This window comes from Cetorhinus maximus, chromosome 19 (genome assembly GCF_964194155.1).
Source record: "Cetorhinus maximus chromosome 19, sCetMax3.hap1.1, whole genome shotgun sequence".
Classification (NCBI taxonomy): Eukaryota; Metazoa; Chordata; class Chondrichthyes; order Lamniformes; family Cetorhinidae; genus Cetorhinus; species Cetorhinus maximus.
In genome coordinates this window covers 6,182,764-6,204,328 of record NC_135897.1, presented here as the reverse complement: position 1 = coordinate 6,204,328, position 21,565 = coordinate 6,182,764, and the positions used below count along the sequence as shown (strand labels likewise).

General features: G+C 44.1%; 1 protein-coding gene across 3 annotated transcripts in view; it reads right to left on the bottom strand.

Moving 5' to 3' along the window:
• Window positions 1–2,865: 2,865 nt before the first annotated feature.
• LOC144693616 (allantoinase, mitochondrial) overlaps window positions 2,866–21,565 on the bottom strand; it is a 36,024-nt gene continuing 17,324 nt past the window's right edge. Inside the window, exons 3-11 of one of the 3 annotated variants that reach the window (XM_078563438.1) lie at window positions 20,571–20,685; window positions 19,629–19,775; window positions 17,778–17,823; window positions 15,266–15,359; window positions 14,481–14,667; window positions 8,313–8,451; window positions 7,244–7,416; window positions 7,124–7,156; window positions 2,866–5,603 (exon numbers count right to left, since the gene is read on the bottom strand). In XM_078563438.1, the coding sequence (XP_078419564.1) occupies window positions 5,466–5,603; window positions 7,124–7,156; window positions 7,244–7,416; window positions 8,313–8,451; window positions 14,481–14,667; window positions 15,266–15,359; window positions 17,778–17,823; window positions 19,629–19,775; window positions 20,571–20,685 (1,072 nt within the window). In that variant the 3' untranslated portion in view covers window positions 2,866–5,465. The remainder of the gene's footprint in view (window positions 5,604–7,123; window positions 7,157–7,243; window positions 7,417–8,312; window positions 8,452–14,480; window positions 14,668–15,265; window positions 15,360–17,777; window positions 17,824–19,628; window positions 19,776–20,570; window positions 20,686–21,565) is intronic. The other 2 variants (XM_078563439.1, XM_078563440.1) reach the window with 2 other exon arrangements.

Genomic DNA, 21,565 nt, shown 5'->3' with positions numbered 1-21,565 from the left:
ATAAAAACAGACTTTACAAATGCTTGATTATTTGAACTTTACATCATAAATGTTCAGAATTTGCCGAGAATGATCTCTTCAACTTGTACATAAAAGTGCTTGAGATCAAAGGTTTTGAAGAAGAACTACCTGAGACTGCAACACTTTGTCAGTGCACTGTACTCTTTCCCAATGCAGGCTTGATTCAAATGTTCTCCAGACTGGTGAGATGAAAGGCTCTTCCACTAAGATACTTTTCAAGTTTCTTCGTATAATAATGGAGTTTGGGCACTGGAAAGCCAAATCCTGGTGGACGAGTACTCTTACCACAAAACTGCTCAGTTTAACAGTTATGGATCTCCCACTAAAATGGTGGGAGATCATGGGGCATCTGTTGTTGAGGTCAATGTTTAGAAACGTGCTTGAGGCTATAGCCCTAAATGGGAGGTAGCATTCATGGTCATGTAAGTCTGTTTAAGAATAACACAAGTCCAGACCTGTGTTTTTCAAAGACAATATTGAAGAATGAGGCCATTTTAACACCTTACTATTGGACTGTTTCGTTCAGTGTTCTTATGACTTTTATATGGCATGGCTTTGTTCTCCATCTCCTTATATGTTGGCGATGCTGTTAAAAACCAAGGCTGCATACAGACTGCAGCCAGACATAACTCAATCTCTTGTGAAAGCAGTGTGATCTTCTAGGTTACTTGGCACTCATAACAGTTTATTGTTCTGGTCTATCCTTTATTATTCCCTCCTGTAGCCAATGCATTCCACACCGCAATCTGTCCTCGGACTGCAGATTTTAAAATGTATCGGAGTGTTAGAGATGGAAATTCACTGCAAAACTGGTTTGTGAACCGGACAATGGATAGGGGAGAGCACTTCTACCCTTCGCTTCAGACTGTCTTTTTTCTTACTCAGTCAGATTCAGGATCCAACAGTAAGGAGCTATGCAGACAAACTGCCACTACAATGCTCAGATTACCAATCGACAGGTATCTGAACCTGAAAGCTTCAGTTAGCTGTGGGGAAATAATATTGCCAAGTTTGGATTCCACACCTGCTTGCTGACTAAGTCTGGAACCGATCCCAGCTAGTTTGGAAGGCAGAAATCGTGGCTCAAATTCACCAATCATCCGAGCAGATTTCACTCAAAGGGTTTCTGAGGGTTCTATAACATGGAATTCTTATTCACAGATTTGTGGAGCCCACTAGTGAATTTACCTTTTTGGTCCACTTTGATGGGAAGTATTGGGTTCCAGTGGTAGTGTCCCTAGCTCTGGGCCAGAAGCTCTGGGTTCAAGCCCCTCTGCTGGACTTGACAATCATGGAAGGTGTGTTCATGACATGACCTAACAGGTTGATTGTCATCCTGTAAATCTATCCAATATGTCTGATGGCAGGCGGTAAGAGTGGGAGATAAAAACAAAAATCCAATCCCTCTACACCTCCATGCCCCACCGGGATGGTCTGATGGCTCTCTGCTTCTTCCTCGAACAGAGGCCCGAACAATCCCCATCCACCACTACTCTCCTCCATCTGGCTGAACTTGTTCTCACACTGAACAATTTCTCCTTTAACTCCTCTCACTTCCTCCAAATAAAAGGTGTGGCTATGGGTACCCGCATGGGCCCCAGCTATGCCTGTCTCTTTATGGGGTATGTGGAACATTCCTTGTTCCAGTCCTACTCCGGCCCCCTCCCACAACTCTTTCTCCGGTACATCGATGATTACTTCGGTGCTGCTTCATGCTCTCGTCGGGACCTGGAAAAATTTATTAATTTTGCTTCCAATCTCCACCCCTCCATCATTTTCAAATGGTCCATCTCTGACACTTCCCTTCCCTTCCTTGACCTCTCTGTCTCAATTTCTGGTGATAGACTGTCCACCAATATTCATTACAAGCTTACCGATTCCCACAGCTACCTCGACTACAGCTCCTCACACCCCGCTTCCTGTAAGGACTCCATCCCATTCTCTCAGTTCTTTCGCCTCCGTCGCATCTGTTCTGATGATGCTACCTTCAAAAACAGTTCCTCTGACATGTCCTCCTTCTTCCTTAACCGAAGTTTTCCACCCACGGTAGTTGACAGGGCCCTCAACCGTGTCCGGCCCATCTCCCGCGCATCCGCCCTCACGCCTTCTCCTCCCTCCCAGAAACATGATAGGGTCCCCCTTGTCCTCACTTATCACCCCACCAGCCTCCGCATTCTAAGGGTCATCCTTCACCATTTCCGCCAACTCCAGCATGATGCCACCACCAAACACATCTTCCCTTCACCCCCCCTGGCGGCATTCCATAGGGATCGTTCCCTCCGTGACACCCTGGTCCACTCCTCCATCACCCCCTACTCCTCAACCCCCTCCTACGGCACCTCCCCATGCAAACGCAGAATATGCAACACCTGCCCCTTCACTTCCTCTCTCCTCACCGTCCAAGGGCCCAAACGCTCCTTTCAAGTGAAGCAGCATTTCACTTGCACTTCCCTCAACTTAGTCTACTGCATTCGTTGCTCCCAATGAGGTTTCCCCTACATTGGAGAGACCAAACGCAGACTGGGCGACCGCTTTGCAGAACACCTTCCGTCTGTCCGCAAGCAGTACCCAGACCTCCCTGTTGCTTGCCATTTTAACACTTCACCCTGCTCTCTTGCCCACATGTCTGTCCTTGGCTTGCTGCATTGTTCCAGTGAAGCTTAATGCAAACTGGAGGAACAGCACCTCATCTTCCGACTAGGCACTTTACAGCCTTCCGGACTGAATATTGAGTTCAACAATTTTAGATCTTGAACTCCCTCCTCCAAGCCCACCCCCTTTCTGTTTCTTCCCCCTCCTTTTTGTTTTTTCCAATAATTTATATAGATTTTTCTTTTCCCACCTATTTCCATTATTTTTAAATGTATTTCCACCCATCGTTTATCTATACCTTTTATGCCTTTTTAGTTTTATTTCACCCCACCCCCACTAGAGCTATCTGTACCTTGCTTGTCCTGCTCTCCACTCTTAGCACATTCCTTTAGATAATATCACCACCTTCAACACCTCTTTGTTCTTTTGTCTGTGACTCAAAACGTCAACTGTGCTCTTCTCCGCCGATGCTGTCAGACCTGCTGAGTTTTTCCAGGTATTTCTGTTTCTGTTTTGGTAAGAATGGGAGAGTTTCCTGCTCAGCCATACTGCGGAAGGCAACAGCAAGCCACTGCAGTACTTTGCCAAACATAATCATCGACCAATCCAATGGAAATCCATGCTCAACAATGTTGTCTTAGAGCATGGTACTGGGAGGAGGAGGAGGTGTACTTGTAGGTAACGCTCAGTTTATCATCTACAAGGATGACTGTTTGCTTTTTTTGTGTTGGGTGTGGGGTGAATATTTAAAAGTACATCTCCTGCACAATAAGTGGCAAGAAAGATGATAGGGAATTGTTATTCAGTTATTGCTTCCCTGCCCCTGCCCAATAAACAGTATGTTAAATTTCTTATGCATGTCATGCACTCCTTATGCGGACATTACAATTCTGTGGCATAAAGTCATGCTTGCAGCTGTACACTGGTACCACTTTATGGAGCTTCCAAAACCCTGGATGCTGCAGGTACCTATAGAAATCATTTTTAAAAATTACAACACAAGGAGCCCATTTGGCCCATCATATCTGTGCCAGTTAATGAAGAGCCATACAGCCTAATCCCACCTTCCTGCATTAGGTCCATAGCCCTGCTATTCTCACAATTCTTCAAGCAGATATCCAAGTACTTTTGAAATGGGGTGAAAAGTTTCTCATTCCAGGTCCCTACCAGGCTTTGGGTGAAAAATATGTTACCTCATCTCTCCTCTAATCCTCTATCAATTTCTTTACATCTATGTCCCCTGATTTTTGACCCCTCTGCAAAGGTAAATACATACCTGTAGTATCACCAATGGCCTATGGGAAAAACTTGCTTTACCCTGCAAACCCATGGGAGCTCCAATAGTTTTGGGGTAGGAAGTTAAAATTTATAGCCTTTTTGTACAAAGGTTGTTTGATGTATGAACTGCAATAGTTGTAGGCTATATTTGTAAGCCTAACACCCGAAAAATGGGCTGCGGCAAGAAGTGGTTGTATGATGATTCTCTAAATAACAGAACATGATAGCAAGAGGAGAGTTAATGGATGTAATATTGGTCTCCACCACTAGTGTGAAACGGGCTTTTAACAAATTGGCAGTCTGTTCTATGCTTTGATTTTCTATTCTGTATAAAGATCAATCAACATGGTGTAAAGTGTGATGCCAATTCACAGTGAGCCTGTTCTGTGCTACTTATTTGAATTCAATTTTCCCCACATCCTCCTCTCACACTCACTCCCTTCTCTGCTGCAGTAGGGATTTGAACCTACGGCCCCAAAGCATTAACACGGGCGCCTTGATTACAAGGCCAGTGACATTACCACAACGCCACCATCTCCCCTGTTCTGTGCCACTGGTGGACACTAATTTCACCCCAATTATGTTAAGACTGAGACTGCTCCCATTAAACAATGAGGACTAATTAGATTATTGATTTGTGCATTACATGAACTACAGTAGGTACTTGACTATGACACAAGCAGTATCCTTATACAGTAGAGGTGTCAGCTGTGGCTCAGTTCATAGCACCCTCACCTTTGAATCAGAAGGTTGTGGGTTCATGTCCCACTCCCGGAAACCAAGAACTGTGAATGTACTCGAAAGAGTTACATGCGGTCTGTTGATAACTCGAAAGAGTTACACCTAGTGTACTTTCACTGCTGTGGTCCATCAGACGACCTCTGAGCTGACACCCTCCAGCAGTTACCACTCAATGCCCAAGACTTTGCTTGCATCAACTCTGACGTGAATTCTGTAGATTAGGAATTTCTGTTGCAAATAGTAATGTTTTTAATGTTGGATAGTAGGTGGTGGTTTTTTTCCCAGAGAATAGTGGGCCTGTGCAGCAGACTTCTACTCATGCGGTGAATGTCGATCCACTGACTTCATTCACGTGAGAGCTGGATCTGTTACTGGCTCTGGTAGAGATTACCTTGTACATTAATTGGAGCTGGAATGGTTTCCCTCCCCTGCCCTCCCCTCCCCCATTATTGGACTGAGTTTTTCATCTTTCTTGGGTCTCTCTCGAGATTATATAGCTTCCAGGTGGAGTTAGGAGTATAGGAGACATCACAGTTGCGTGGGACAGGTTGTCCGGACTTGTAGGACTTTTCCTGCCCTTCATTTATCATATGTTTGTATATATAACATTCTTACATTGCGGTTGAGCCGTTAATCAACTTCCGGCATTCCATGTTAAAATAATGGATAGAGAAATATCATGCAAATCACATTAAACATTCATTGACTTAACACGAGCAACAGGAATTTCTAGGTTTGTATTTGCTGGATGCAAATGTACTGAGAGATGATATAGGTTGGTTCTGATTAATGGGTCATTGGGGAAAAAACAGAAAAGTGAACCTTGGTTCAGTTTATAATTGAGCCATATCAACCAGGATGTGTTCTCCCAGGGGTTTGTCGGAGAATTTTCCTTGTAGGTAAACTATCTTTCCACGGACAATAGTAGCAAAAACCTTTCCTTGCAGTCTACATCCAAGATATGGTGTCAACTGGAAAGGAAACAGAAGTGGTGTTATTTCTTGTCAAATGCACTTTTTTGGATAATTTTCTCAGGGTGAGGGATTTCCATGCTTGTAAATTAAACTCCAATTTTTGGTACGCGGAGACTGCATTAAGTGCTTACGAGCTAGGAATTGGAGCATATAATATTCTTAAGAGGGCTTGACAGGATAGAGGTTGAGTGGCTATTTTCCTGGTTGAAGGGGCTAGAACTAGGGATCCCAGTATCAGAATAAGACACCAGCCATTTAGGACTGAGCTGAAGAGCAATTTCTTTACTCAAAGGGTTGTGCATCTTTGGAATCCTCTATCTGAGGACTGTGGATGCTCAGTCATTGAGTATATTCAAGATTGAGTTTGAGAATTTTGAACACTAAGGGAATTGAGGGATAGGGTGAGAAAGCGAAGTTGAGATAGATGACCGTTATGATCTTATTAAATAACAAAGCAGGCTTGAGTGGCTGTATGGCCTCCTCCTGTTCCTATCATATTATGTACAGCCATAGTCAGAGGCTGAGTACTTTTACTGTACCCAATAATATGGCTTAACCTCAATCTCGTAAGCATCCCTTAATGTATCAGTGTGACATTCCTGACAGCATAGAATAAAGCATAGTTTTGTGCCCACTGAAAACTGAACTTCAACTTGCCATATGCGACCCTTGCAACCAGCAGAGGGGACTATTATTCCACCAGTTAGGGCTGCATTTGAACCTAGAAATCTGTGGTGAAAGGGCAAGTACTAAATTTTCTGTGCCAAGTAGTCCCATGCTTATTGTCTTATTTCTGTGCTTCAGTTGAAGCGGGAGAAGTGGGGTTTGGTTGTGTTTTATTTTTGTATTTAAGCTATTTTCTGTTAACCATCCATGAGTGAGAGTGCCCTAATGCAAAAAGTGCTCCTAATCTTCCTCCAACGCTTTGTTGAAAACACCTAATGGAGAACAGCGATGAGCAGCCTGGGTGTCGAATTCATTCTGATGAGGTTCCCATCTCTGTAGATGATGGAAGGATGAGGCCTAGCTTCTACTCAGCAACACTTCACAGTAGGTGTTGTTGTAGGAATGTGTAATGCGCCTGTTGTTATTTGGGATCAGCAGCCTGTGTATGAGGGTTTCCTTTGATTTTTCAAAATCTTTTAGATTGTCATGGCATCTGTCTCACATTCAATAGCCCAACTAGTGCCATCCTATGACTGTCTTACATTCAACATCACAGCCAGTGTCAGTCCTGGGACAATCTGTCTCTGTTGTCTCCTCTGCTGAGTTTCAGTCCCGCCATCCCATCAGTACTTGGATGCTGTCTATCACACTGCACCAATCTCATCAGTTCTCTGAATAGCTATTGATGGAATTACTCATTTCTCCATGTGGAGAGGAGGTAGAGGGAGTGTTGAGGCAAAAACTTAGTGTACAGTGCTGATAGAGAATTGTCTGACCCTAAAGCCATTGTGTCCTCCATCTAGAGGAATTCAATGGGAGAGAAGCTAACAGATTGCGACCAGGACACTTACTTTGTTTTTGTGGTGAATTAAGGTCTCTCTCACCTGCAAACAACAATATTCAGTTACTGAGCTTAAAGTCAGACAGGGAAACATCTTGGTGGTGAAGTTGATAACATGTTAGTAACCTACCTCAAACTCTCCATCAGGATCCCATATCACAAGATCAGCATCCTTACCAGGAATGAGAGACCCTTTCCTGTTCTCAATACCACATAACTTGGCTGTGTTTTTACACATCAGGTTCACTGTGTCCTGTAGAGTGAATCCTCGCTGTCGAGCAGAGGTCCAGAACAGAGGAAGACCTTTTAAAAGAACAACATTTTAGAGACAGTGAGGGTGACAACAGCCATTGGCCATACCAATACTTGGACAGTAGGCAATGCCTGCTCTTCCAAGTCCTAACTGCCAACACATTTTCAGCTGTATACCCTGAGGATAGCTAATGCCTTTCCACCGTCAAAGCCTGACAGTGGTAAATGGCTCCTGAACAACAATGAAGGATAGACTGCCCTATTACACTATTTAGTACCACCTAAGTAGGTTCTATATTAGTTTAGCTATAGAATTGGGAGGTGGCCAGTAAGGTGTATGATCATAGTCTCTATGCTAATAGTACATGGTCTTTGACTATATGCCAATGACAATGTGCATACAGCACTTGTTTATGTTGACAGTAAATAGCCTACATGCTAACCATGCAGCCTGTTTCTTATTAGTACATGGTCTATGTGTTAACAGTAGGAAGAATTTGTTAGGAAAAATTTGCACTGATAAAGGACCTTTCACATGCCCAGGATGTGCCATTGTTCACAACCAATTAATTACTTATGAAGTATAGTCACTGTTGTATTGTCAAGCATGGATACATTTGGGCCAAAATTTCACATACAACAATAAGATAAATGATCAGTTAAGTTGTTTTGGTGGTGTTGGTTCAGGGATAAATGTCAGACAGGACATTAGCTTGGATAGACAAAGCCAAAAGACAACACTCAACAATTCTTCTGCATTGAGGCATTAGGCTAGATTATGTGCTCAGTGTGGAATTTGAACTCACAACCTTCTGCCACAGAGGCAAGAGTATTACCAACTGAACCAATTGTTTGGCCAATCTATTGACAGTAGGTCGTCCATATGCCAACAGTGCATGTGTTACCTGTGCTAACTGTTTGAATTTGGCTGACACAATCTGACTCACCAAATTGCAGAGAAGAAATCCCTCCCCATGCCTTAAGGAAGTCTCCAGATTGTAGCAGTTTGAGGTCCGCAGTGCATGGAGAATGATCAGAGACCACCATGTCTATCTTTCCAGCTTTCAGTGCAGGCCACAGCTGTTCCTGTGTGGGGACAGACAGTGACTGACAAGCATCCAAATCAGTTTGTAGGCCAACATAGACCATGACACTATAGATCAAGGGTAACATAACATTATCTGGTGTCTTATAACATCAAGACATCTCAAGGGGGCTCACACAAATTATTTTTGGAGTGTAGTGACTACTGTTACATAGGCAAATGAGGTATGAACAATGAAAAGTGGGTAACTTGGATAGTGCTCTGTTGGGTTACTTTCTGTTCAGTAACCTTTTTTTAATTCATTCATGGGATGTGAGCTTCGCTGGCTGGGTCAGCACTTATTGCCTATCCCTAGTTGCCCTTGAGAAGGTGGTGGTGAGCTGCCTTCTTGAACTGCTGCAGTCCATGTGCTGTAGGTACACCCGCAGTACTGTTAGGAAGGGAGTTCCAGGATTTTGACCCAGCGACAGTGAAGGAACGGTGATATATTTCCAAGTCAGGATGGTGAGTGGCTTGGAGGGGAACTTCCAGGTGGTGGTGTTCCCATCTATCTGCTGCCCTTGTCCGTCTAGATGGTAGTGGTTGTGGGTTTGGAAGATGCTGTCGAAGGAGCCTTGGTTAATTCCTAGTAACAGCAGGCTTGAACTTTGGAATGAAAATGAATATGGACAAAACCAAAGTGATGCATACCTAAAAATCACCAAGAAATATTAATATATTCATGGAAGGACTGGAAGAGGTGCAAGAATTCAAGTATTTAGGAAGCATGATATCTGCAGATGGAAGATACAACAAAGAAATAAGAACAAGGATAGTCATGGGAAAGGCCTTATTTGATAAAAAAAAGAGATGGTTACTAACTGAAAAGCTGAACAAACAACTGAAAAAATGACTCGTATAAAGATTTTGATTTGGAGTGTTGTTTTGTATGAAACTGAGACTTGGACCTTACAGGAGGAGGAGTTTAACTTGCTAAATAGCTTTGAAGTGCAGGATTGGAGGAGAATGGAAAGGATCAGCTGGACAGAAAAAGTAACAAATGGTGAAGTGCTGTGGAGAGCGAAAGGGCAAAGAAATGCGTTGAACATAACTAGGACAAGGCAAAGAAACTGAGTAGGAGACATTCTAAGCGGGAACAGACTTGTTAAAGACGTTATGGAGGGAAGATTTCAAGGAAAAAGAGGAAGAAGAGAATGTTGGCTGACTTGAAAATTGAAGGAAGTTATTGACAAATGAACGAATAGCACAGGATAGAGCTATGGAAAGACTACTATATTTTATTTCATTCATTCACAACGAATGTGAGCTTCGCTAGTTGCCCTAGAGAAGGTGGTGGTGAGCTAGCCTTCTTGAACCGCTGCAGGCCATGTGGTGTAGGCACACCCACAGTGCTGTTAGGAAGGGAGTTCCAGGATTTTGACCCAACGACAGTGATTCCAAGTCAGGATGGTGAGTGACTTGGAGGGGAACTTCCAGATGGTGGTATTCTCATCTATCTACTGTCCCTGTTCTTCTATGTGGTAGTGGTCGTGGGTTTGGAAGGTGCTGTCTTAGGAGCCTTAGTGAATTCCTGCAGTGCATCTTGTAGATGTTACACACTGCTGCTACTGTGCATCGGTTGTGGAAGGAGTGAATGTTTGTGCATGTGGTGCCAATCAAGCGGGCTGCATTGTCCTGGACGGTGTCCAGCCTCTTCAGTGTTGTGGGAACTACACTCATCCATCACACTCCTGATTTGTGCCTTGTAGATGGTAGACAGGCTTCGGGGAGTCAGGAGGTGAGTTACTCGTCGCACGATTCCTAGCCTCTGACCTGCTCTTGTAGCCACAGTATTTATGTGACTAGTCCAGTTCAATTTCTGGTCAATGGTAACCCCCAGGATGTTGATAGTGGGGGATTCAGTGATGGTAATGCCATTGAACGTCAAGGGATGATGGTTGGATTCTCTTTTGTTGGAGATGCTCATTACCTGACACTTGTGTGGCATGAATGCTACTTGCCACTTGTCAGGCCAAGCCTGGATATTGTCCAGGTCTTGCTGCACTTGGACATGGACTGTTTCAGTATCTGAGGAGTCGTGAATGGTGCTGAATATTGTGTAATCATCAGCGCACATCCCACTTCTGACCTTATGATGGAAAGAAGGTCATTGATGAAGCAGCTGTTGATGATTGGACCTAGGACTCTACCCTGTGGAACTCCTGCAGTGAGGTCCTGGAACTGAGATGACTGATCTCCAACAACCACAACCATCTTCCTTTGGTGCTAGGTATGACGTCACCAGCGGAGAGTTTGCCCCGAGTCCCATTGACTCCAGTTTTGCTAGGCCCCTTGATGACACACTCGGTCAAATGCTTCCTTGATGTCAAGGGCAGTCACTCTCACCTCACCTCAGGAGTTCAGCTTTTTTGTTCTTGTTTGAACCAAGGCTGTATTGAGGTCAGGCGCTGAGTGGCCCTGGTGGAACCCAAACTGGGCATCAGTGAGCAGGTTATTGCTAAGCAAGTGCCGCTTGATAGCACTGTTAGTATCGCCTTCCATTACTTTACCGATGATGGAGAGTAGATTGATGACGCGGTAATTGGCTGGGTTGGATTTGTCCTGTATTTTGTGTACAGGACATACCTGGGCAATTTTCCACATAGCCGGGTAGATGCCAGTGTTGTAACTGTACTGGAACAGCTTGGCTAGGAGTGCAGCAAGTCCTGGAGCACAAGGCTTCAATACAATTGCTGGAATATTGTCAGGGCCCATAGCCTTTGCAGTATCCAGTGCCTTCAGCCGTTTCTTGATATCATGTGGAGTGAATTGAATTGGCTGAAGACTGGCATCTGTGATGCTGGGGACCTCCGGAGGAGGCCAAGATGGATCATCCACTCGGCACTTCTGACTGAAGATTGTTGCAAATGCTTCAGCCTTATCTTTTGCACTGATGTGCTGGGCGCCTGAGGTTACAGATTGTGTTCAAGTACAATTCTGCTGCTGCTGTTGGCCCACAGTGCCTCATGGATGCCCAGTCTTGAGTTGCTAGATCTGTTCAAAATCTATCCCATTCAACACAGCGGGACTTCATTTCCACAACGATTGAGGTAGTCACTCCTACCGATACTGTCATGGACAGATGCATCTGCAGCAGACACGTTGGTGAGGATGAGGTCAAGTATGTTTTTCCCTCTTGTTGGTTCCCCCACCACCTGCCACAGACCCACTCTAGCGGCTATGTTACTTAGAGCTCGACCAGCTCGGTCAGTAGTCGTGCTACCGAGCCACACTTGGTGATGAGCATTGAAGTCCCCCACCCAGAGTACATTCTGTGCCCTTGCCATCCTCAGTGCTTCCTCCAAGTGATGTTCAACATGGAGGAGCACTGATTCATCAGCTGAGGGAGGGCAGTATGTGGTAATCAGCAGGAGGTTCCTTGACCATGTTTGACCTGATGCCATTAGACTTCATGGGGTCCGGAGTCAATGTTGAGGACTCCCAGGGCAACTCCCTCCTGACTGTATACCACTGTGCCGCCACCTCTGCTGGGTCTGTCCTGCCAGTGGCACAAGACATACCCAGGGATGGTGATGATGATGCCTGGGACATTATCTGTAAGGTATGATTCCGTGAGGATGACTATGTCAGGCTGTTGCTTGACTAGTCTGTGAGACAGCTCTCTCAATTTTGACACTCGCCCCCAGATGTTAGTAAGAAGGACTTTGCAGGGTCGACAGGGCTGCGATTGCTGTTGTTGTTTCCAGGGCCAAGGTTGATGCCGGGTGGTCCATCCGGTTTCATTCCTTTTTTGTGACTTTGTAGCGGTTTGTTACAACTGAGTGGATTGCTAGGCAATTTCAGAGTCAACCACATCGCTGTGGGTCTGGAGTCACATGTAGGTCAGACCAGGTAAGGACGACAGATTTCCTTCCTGAAAGGACACTAGTGAACCAGATGGGTTTTTAAAACAATTGACAGTTGTTTCATCATTAGATTTTAATTCCAGATTTTTATTGCATTCAAATTCCACCATCTGCCGTGACAGGATTTGAACCCGGGTTTCCTGAGCAATATCCCGGGTCTCTAGATTACTAGTTCAACAATACCACTACGCCATCGGCTTCCCCCAAGCCAAGGACGTGCTTTCTGGCAGAGCACACATGATGATGCTGAATCTTGTTCTTCAATAAGCCCTTTTATCAGTTCCACCATTTGACTTTTTCGGTTCCAGTGACATTAATCATCATCTGAAGGAAAATCTGGGTTTTCAAACCCTGCAGATTGTAGGAATATAAGAAATAGAAGCAAACGCAGACCATGTGGCCCCTTGAACATGTTCCGTCATTGCATATGCTGATCTTCTATCTGAACTCTACTTTCCCACCCGACCCAATCTCCCTTGACTTTCTTAGTGCCCAAAAATCTAATGACCAATCTAAGCTGGCCATTGACTGAGTCCCTCCCCATCTATTCAAGAGATTCACAAACCTTTGAGTGAAGAAATTTCATCTCAGCCTGAAACAGCCAACTCCTTATCCTGAGGCTGTGTCCCTAGTTCAAGACTCTCCAGCCAGGGGAAGATGCCTCTCAGCACTTGAGAGGTGATTTACCTCCATTGTGGGGGTTGTGGAACATGATCAGGAATGAAAAATAGGACTTGGTCTGGCCTTGAGGCTAAAGACAATCAGTGCAACCAATGTCTGAGATGGAGGAGGGTCTAACGCTACAGGACATGACTTCAGCAACCAGGGGCTAGTAATTCCCCCTTAACCCACCCCCCCACCCCAATTCAATGCTATCGCTCCCAGCTGGTGGGAATCAGGTATTGTAGCAGTTCCTATTGGTGGGAATCTGGTACAAAAGCAGCTCCCTATTTGTGGGAATCAGGTACAGCAGCTGCTTCTATTGGTTGGAATCAGGTATTGCTGCAGCCCCCTTGTGGTGGGAATCAGATACAGCAATTGCTTCTGGCATGTGAATCTGGTACTGCTGTAATTCCTATTGGTGGGAATCAGGTACTGCTGATGCCCCCTAGTTATGGGAATCTAGTACAGCCACAGCTCCCTATTGTGGGAACCAGGTACAACAGCTGCTCCTTTTGATGGGAATCGGGTACAGCAGCAGCCCCCAATTGGTGGGAATCAGTTACTGCAGCATTGCACAAAAGGGTCACATATTCTCCCCTGGGACTGGGTGTTGTGGTGATGTCCAGCAATAGATTAGCATGTCTGAACTAATAAGTACATCCATCCAACTCCCCCAATAATCGCATAGTCAGAGGGAACCATTAATGCTGAACAGCATGCACATTGTTGTATCGATTTGTGGACCACCAGGTCACATTGCCCAGGCTAATAGTATCATCCATCTTCCACTGCAAAAGAGATCCAACCCTGCCTGCCCTCAGTGACCAGATTAGCAGAAAACATGCAAGAAGCAACACTGGATCTCCCCTTTCTCTAGTCCAATCAGAATGCTGCCGGTTTGATGGGATCCAGAAGTTCGAAGGGGAGGCTGAGCAAGGTAAGCACTTCTATACTTTGAGAATGGGTTATAATAGGATACAATACAGTAAGACTGGATTTCAGCACAGTGACGATCCAGACAAGACAAGGTATTTGAAACTTACAGGGGGAGAGTTCAGAGGAGTTACAGATAAAACACAGACAGAAAAGGTTGCTACTAAGACAGATGTTGGAAGTTAGATTTAAGCTGGAGATCACCTATCAGGTTAAAAACTCTCTCTTATAGATTTACTGGAATGTGTTAAAAGCCACTGCTATATGGGAACAGCCTACAAGTTCTGTTTGAACTCAAATGAGTTGAGAGATGTGCAGAAAAGTCAAGGTGATGTCAGCAGATACCATGTTTAATAGATGCTGATGCAATTCATCAATTCACAATTCGGATATTTGAAACTTTGGAAAACATTCAGGTTGAAAAGAGAATCTTTCTATCAGGGACCACTTTGGGCTGAGAGAGTTTGGCAATCAAAAGACCTTCCAGGATATTGTGGTTTGAACCATATCCATCCTCATTCTAAAATCAATTTAAAACTGGACTAATTAATAAAATGTCGAATCCATACCTGATTGTTTCTTGTCCTAATCGGAGGGCAGCACTTGTAGTGTGTGGCACCATCTGGTATGTCTTCAGCGGCCAGTGAGAGGTAATGGTGAGTGGTCTCGACTGTCAGCATAGCCCCTGCTTTACGGGCTTCATTTATGATGGGTAAAGCTTCCGCAGTGGAAAGATGGACAATGTGACAGCGAACTCTGGAACAGAGTAGAGAAGAGAAGAAAGTGCGACTGGACAACTACTACTGGACAACTGGACTATCCCCAATGATGAACGAAATGAGCTCTGAAATGTATGTCAAAAACAGAATTACCTGGAAAAACTCAGCAGGTCTGGCAGCATCGGCCGAAGGGTCATGAAGACCCGAAACGTTAACTGATTTCTTCTCCACCGATGCTGCCAGACCTGCTGAGTTTTTCCAGGTAATTCTGTTTTTGTTTTGGATTTCCAGCATCCGCAGTAGCTTTTAGCTTTTTGTTTTTATCTCTGAAATGTATGGTCCATTTGTGACCTTTTGGATAGTTATGAACAGACACTGACTGTTCAAAGAGCTCTGGGTGCTGAGGTGCATTCAGACGGAGTGGAGGATGCCTCCCTCTTTCACAGGGAATTGGACGATGGCTGTGTTTTAGGAAACTGCTCAACACCAGAATTCAAATGCAGCGGGGATGATACAGTCAGGGCCATCTCTAACTTAAACCTGGAGATTACTGCAAGTCTGGCAATGAGTTGGAGAAGTAGTATTGAAAACCCAGGATGTTCTTCAGCAAACTGTGTGTGTTTAAACTTCCTTACCTGTGCTGGACACAAAGTTTAATAACAGCTTGAATGGCTTCTACCTCCATCTCATCAGGTCGGGTCAGCAGGAATGTTGTGTAATCACAGGGGTCTGAGGAACCAGAGGACAAGAGTCACATGTAACACAGACGCAGAGACAAATAAAGAGGCAGGTACATGGGGAGAGAGAGACAGGCATGAGGAAAGAGAGACAGAGAGATGGGAAGAGAGAGGCAGAGACACGGGGAGAAAGAGGCATAGACATGGGAGAGAGAGATCACAGAATTGCAGAATGAGGCCTTTTGGCCCATCATGTCTGCACCAGCTCTCCAAATGAACAACTCACTGCCGTTCCTCCACCTTCTCCCCATAACCCTGCACATTCTTCCTTTTCAGGTAACAGTCTAATTCTCTTTTGAATGGTTCAATTGAACCTGCCTCCAACACACTCTCAGGCAGTGCATTCCAGACCCTAACCACTCTCTGCATAAAGAAGTTTCTCCTCATATCACTTTTGCTTCTTTTACTAACTTCTTTAAATCTGTGCCCTCTCATTCTTGGTCCTTTAGTGAGTGGGAACAGTTTCTTTCTATTTACTCTGTCCAGACCCCACATGATTTTGAATACCTCTATCAAATCTCCTATCAAGCTTCTTTTCTCTAAGGAAAACTTCTCCAATCTACCTTCAAAACTGAAATTCCTCATCCCTTGAGCCTTTCTCATGAATCTTTTCTGCACCCTCTCTAATGCCTTCATGTGCTTCCTAAAGTATGGTGTCCAGAACTGGACACAATACTCTAGCTGAAGCTGAACTAGTGACTAATACAAATTCAACATAACCTCCTTGTTTTTGTACAGTATGCTTTACCAACTGCTCTCTCCACCTCTCCTGCCATCTTCAATGATTTATGCACATATCCACCCAGTTGCCTCTGCTCCTGTACCCCTTTTAGAGTTGTACCCTTTATTCTATATTGTCTCTCCATGTTTTCCCTACCAAAATGAATCACTTCACATTTCTTTGCATTAAACTTCATCAGCTACCTGTCTGCCCATTCCACCAACTTGTCTATGTCCCTTTGAAGTTCTACACTGTCCTCCTCACAGTTCACAATGCTTCCAAGTTTTGTATCATCATGGAGAGAGAGAGGCAGTGATATAGAGGATAGAAGCAGTGAAATGGAGAGAGAAAATGACAGACACAAAGAGGGAGATAGAAACAGAGCAGGGGATATGGAAAGAGAGAAAAGCAGAGAAATGGGGGGAGGCAGAAACAGACAAGCAAAGAAGTAGAGGTGAGATATAGAGAAAAAGGCACAGATTGAGAGAGGCAAGGGCTTTGAAGATGCAGTGATGGACAGAAGCAGAAACACAGAGAAAGAAACTGGCATCAGGCAACTTATAGCACAATGTGTTTACGAAAGGCTAAAATCAAGAATTAACACTTATCACCTAAGTAATTTGTCAATTTATAATGAAATACTTCATGGTAAAAATGATTGGTGGATCAAAGGGAGTGTCAATGGGATGCAGCTAGCCACAATTGGATGATTGTCAAAATAGGATGAGTATTCTTGAAGTTTTTCAACTTTGGCTTTCTAAAAGTTCCTCTTTTAATCAGTCTCCTCACTCAGGAGCCGTTTAGGTACTCTAGGTTAAGTCTGTGACAGTAAAAGTTTTATATGGCTCTTGATTGTGAACACTGTACACAGTTGGTGACTGTAAAAGTTGTACATATCCCATGTTGGTGTATGTTGTACGTGCCCATGTTGGTGTAAAATGTGCATGACCCATGTCTGTGTACATTGTATCTGCCTATCTTAGTGTGTATTGTACATGCCCACGTTGGTGTAGTTTGTACTTGGCCCTGTATCTGTATATCTTGTATGTGCCCATGTTGGTGTATATTGTACACAACCCATATTATACATGGCCCATGTTGGTGTATATTGTACAAGACCCATGTTGGCGTATATTGTACATGATCCATGTTGGTGTATATTGTACATGATCCATGTTGGTGTATATTGTACATGGCCCATGTTGGTGTATATTGTACAAGACCCATGTTGGCGTATATTGTACATGATCCATGTTGGTGTATATTGTACATGACCCATGTTAGTGTATATTGTGCAAGGCCCATGTTGGTGTATATTGTACATGACCCATGTTGGTGTATATTGTAGATGGTTCATGTTGGTTGAGGGATAAGCCTTGGCCAGGACACCGGGAAGAACGCCTCTGCTCTTTTTATAGTAGTCCACTTGAGAGGACAGACAGGGCTTCATCCAAAATCTGATCCGAACATGGGACTTCTGACAATGCAGCAGAGGTGACTGTTGCTACCACTGAGCCAAGCTGGCACTTACAGATATTATTCATTCAGGTAATTGAGTGGAGATAGCCCTCTTAAAATAATACAAGTTCAAAACAGACCAAATATTGGAATCAGATATTTACAGGGTACATTTGATAGCTTGATTTTTGCTTGGCTATTCTTCATTGCTCCTACATTTCTTATACTTACTGTTTAGTAAAGGGGTCACATGCTCCAGCTCTTTCTCTGCGTGGAACTGAAGAAGCAATACATATTCAGTTAGCTATTTCATGCTAATCGTGAAGTTCAATGTCATCATATGGAAGACTTTCCAGTTTGTTGTCCCCAACCTTGCGTCAAGTCAGATAAAACGCAGAATACATGCAGAATAAAGCTCCCTCTAACTGTCCCATCAAACACCCCCAGGTCCTATACAACACGAGTTGGATACAGAGTAAAGCTTCCTCTACACTGGTCCCATCAAACACTCCCAGATCAGGTACAGCACTGTTGGAATCTGTGTTACATCGTAATGTGATTTTCTATAAGAATGCCCTTTCTAGAATGCTCAGACTTAGGTTTAGAAGCTGAATTTCAGTTTGCATTGAATAAAGTGATGGTTATTTCCTAAAATCAGGGGAACTAAAGAACAGGGTGTGTTTATGTGTGAGGGGGGCTTTACCATGTGTTGTATACTGAGTATTTCTTACGAATAATCACTTTGAAGCACATTGGCCTATATATAGGAAAATCTGGCAGTCAGTTTAAGCATTTTAAGGTCCCAAACAGAGCACTGAAATGGGTGACTATTTAATCAGCTCTTGGTGATGTTGGCTGAGAGAAGAACATTGACCAAGGTAAGCATTGAAATAGACAGATAAAGCCAGTTTTAATAACTGAACCAAAGGCCTGAGTACTACATTGGAATGTCACCCTGGATTATATGTTCAAACTCCTGAAGTTCCAGCCTGCAAGCTTCTGATCCAAAGGTAAGAGTGCTGTCTGAACCAATCTCAGATGATTGCCCAATATACTACACAACTGAGGCTCAGAGAGCACAAGGTGGGAGCTTTTGCTCGAATGGATTTTACAGTTGTGTGATTCAGAATACAGCAGCTGGCCACATTTTACACCTCTGTGCCTGATGTCTGTGGTCTTCCGTCCATTAAAGTGAGTGAATAGATATGACAGGCATGGGAAAGCACAAACAGCATAACTTGGTTACTGTGTTCAACTGGCAGTACTCAGAGCCTGAGCTCTGTGGATGAAGACATTCTGGACCTCTGAATTCACAGAAGGGTTAGGGTCCTTGGCTTTGTGCTTCAGCACTGTCTTTCTATCCAGAGGGCTCACTGTAGGTAGGATTGAGATTCAGCACTGGATCTGTCTATCCAGAGGGCTCACTGTAATTAGGACTCAGCTTCACACTGGATCTATCTATCCAGAGGATTCATTGTAGATAGGACTGGATCTGCCTATCCAGAGGGCTCACTATAGGTAGAACTGAGCTTCACAATGGATCTGCCTATCCAGGGGGCTCACTGTAATTAGGACTCAGCTTCACACTGGATCTATCTATCCAGAGGATTCATTGTAGATAGGACTTGATCTGCCTATCCAGAGGGCTCACTATAGGTAGGACTGAACTCCAGCACTGGGCCTATATGTCCAAAGGGTTTCTATATGTAGGACTGTGTTTCACATTGGGTTTGTCTTTCCAGAGGATCTCCAATATATCGGACCATACTTCAACACTGGATCTGTCTATCCAGAGGTTCCCTGTATACTGGATTATCCATTTCAGTCCTTCACCTGCCTGTCCGGAAAGCTCACTCTGTGTAGACCCTATGCTTTAGTACCAGATTTGCCTATTTCGGAAGCTTCTCTGCTCCACGAGCATCATTGTAATGAGTTACCAATCAGCCAGTTTTATCACAAACAGAACACTTGAACCTTGACCTTTATTGTTTTAAATTGAGATAGGATCCCAGTGGGTATATGTTTAACTTTTATGACAGATAGAAGGAGGGAGAGATGGAGATAGAGAGGTTGTGTATTTACCAGTAACACCCGACCTGTACCCTGCAGTTGAGCCAGGGCTGGCTGCAGATCTGTCTCAGTAACATGAGGGAATTCATCCACTCCACTGTGAATGAGGAAGCACTTGAAACCTGGGACTCCAGCCTCAATCATGGGGCGCAGTGCAGACTAGGAATAAAGCAGAGGGAGTAACTCTGTGCAACAGTGTGATTCTCCAGTTATCTGGCTGGTGCCAGACTTGACCCTCAGTTTAAACTTTATCCTTGAATAATTCCTGTTTCCTCATTTATTTTTAACCTTTGTAGTTGAGCACATACCTTAAAGTTACAGTGGGTCTACTTAAAGGCCAGAATGCAAGATTGAATTCCTGACACTGATGTTTCTCTCACCACGGTAGTGAACATTTATATTTAAATCAGGGTTAAAACAACAGTCAAGTGTTGGACCAGAGACTGTGGAAATTCTTGAAATGTGAAATTGGGCACTAAAGTCCTGAAACTGTGGGATCTAAAACGGCCACCCCTCACGTCGAGCCCCCATCTCCCCCAACCCCCCCAACCCCAGTCCCCAAGCCTTGCTCAGAGTCTCACCCTCAGGAATGCAGATCAGGGAAGTGGGAGCAGGGATTCAAGTGTCCACTTTTGAACAGCTGGAAGATTGGGAATGGTGTACCTCTGGTGTGCAGTGCTCCAGATAGGCATCTGCAATCTGCACTCCAGTTGAGAGAGATCCCCACAGTGGAAGAGACTTCTGGCAAGTTTGACACTTAAAAGTTCATTCTTCCCCTTCCATTTCTGCTCCCCATGACACGCTTTGTGACTGAGCATCTCATTGGCAGCAAACTAATGACAGTTCAAGCAAGAATCTGATACTTCTAAACCTGAGTGACCCATAGATAGCTCAAACTAGTCAGTCTGATTAATCCGCATACAGTGAAGGTTCAATTATTTTTAATAGGTTCACCTGGTTGCCTGGGATAACGCCTCCCCAAAATGCAGTATCAACAAAACACTTGCCTCTGGCGGCGTGCAGTTTAGTTTGGAAGTTTTCCAATGTAGTTGTCGGTGGAATGCTGTTCCTGAAAACACAGAGAATGGGTGTTACACCTGTCAGTTACTCAGGAGTACAGTCACAGCACAATGAACAGACAGGGACTGGACATTACACATCAGCTTATGTCAGGTTTGGAATGTAATGGCTGCATGACTGGCTTTGTAATCAGGAGGTCTAGGTTCATAATTTGAGATACGAGTTCAAATCCCACCATGACAGTTTGTGAATTTAAGTTCAATTTAAAAGAAACAATTCAACACAATCTGCAATAAAAAGCTGTTATCAGTAATGGTGATGATTAAGTTATTGGGTTGTCATAAAAGCCCAGTTGCTTCATTAATATTCTTTAGGGAAGGAAACCTACCATCTTTACCTGGTCTGGCAGCATTGAGCACCAAATCCAATGATCTCAATTGCTTTCCAAAATGGCCTAGCAAACCATCAGATTGTATCAAACCGCTATAAAGGTGTATAATAGGAATAAAACTGGATAGACCCGCTGTGATTCGGTCTAAGCATCAGATTTGGATATAACAGAAGCTGCAATAAACTTGGTGTACCGGATAGGTTTCTTAATTGAAACAGTTAACTTTATTTACAGAGCTCTTGAAGAAACTACATACTTGAACCAGGCCCATGACTAGAAAGCTCTGCCCCTGAGATTCATCAGTACAATCACGTGATCCCTAGAACAGTAGGAAAGGTTTTACTTACAATTACTACAATCCTGCCCCTTCAATGTTTTTACATTTCTTATTTACAAGAATATCTTAATCCATAACATATACATATATACAGAGGTCATGTGATTAGAGATTAAGGCCAGAACTTTTCTGTCGGCAAGTTGGGGGCGGGGCCCGCTCGCCGACGTGGGATGACGTCGGGAGGAACCCCCAACATCATCC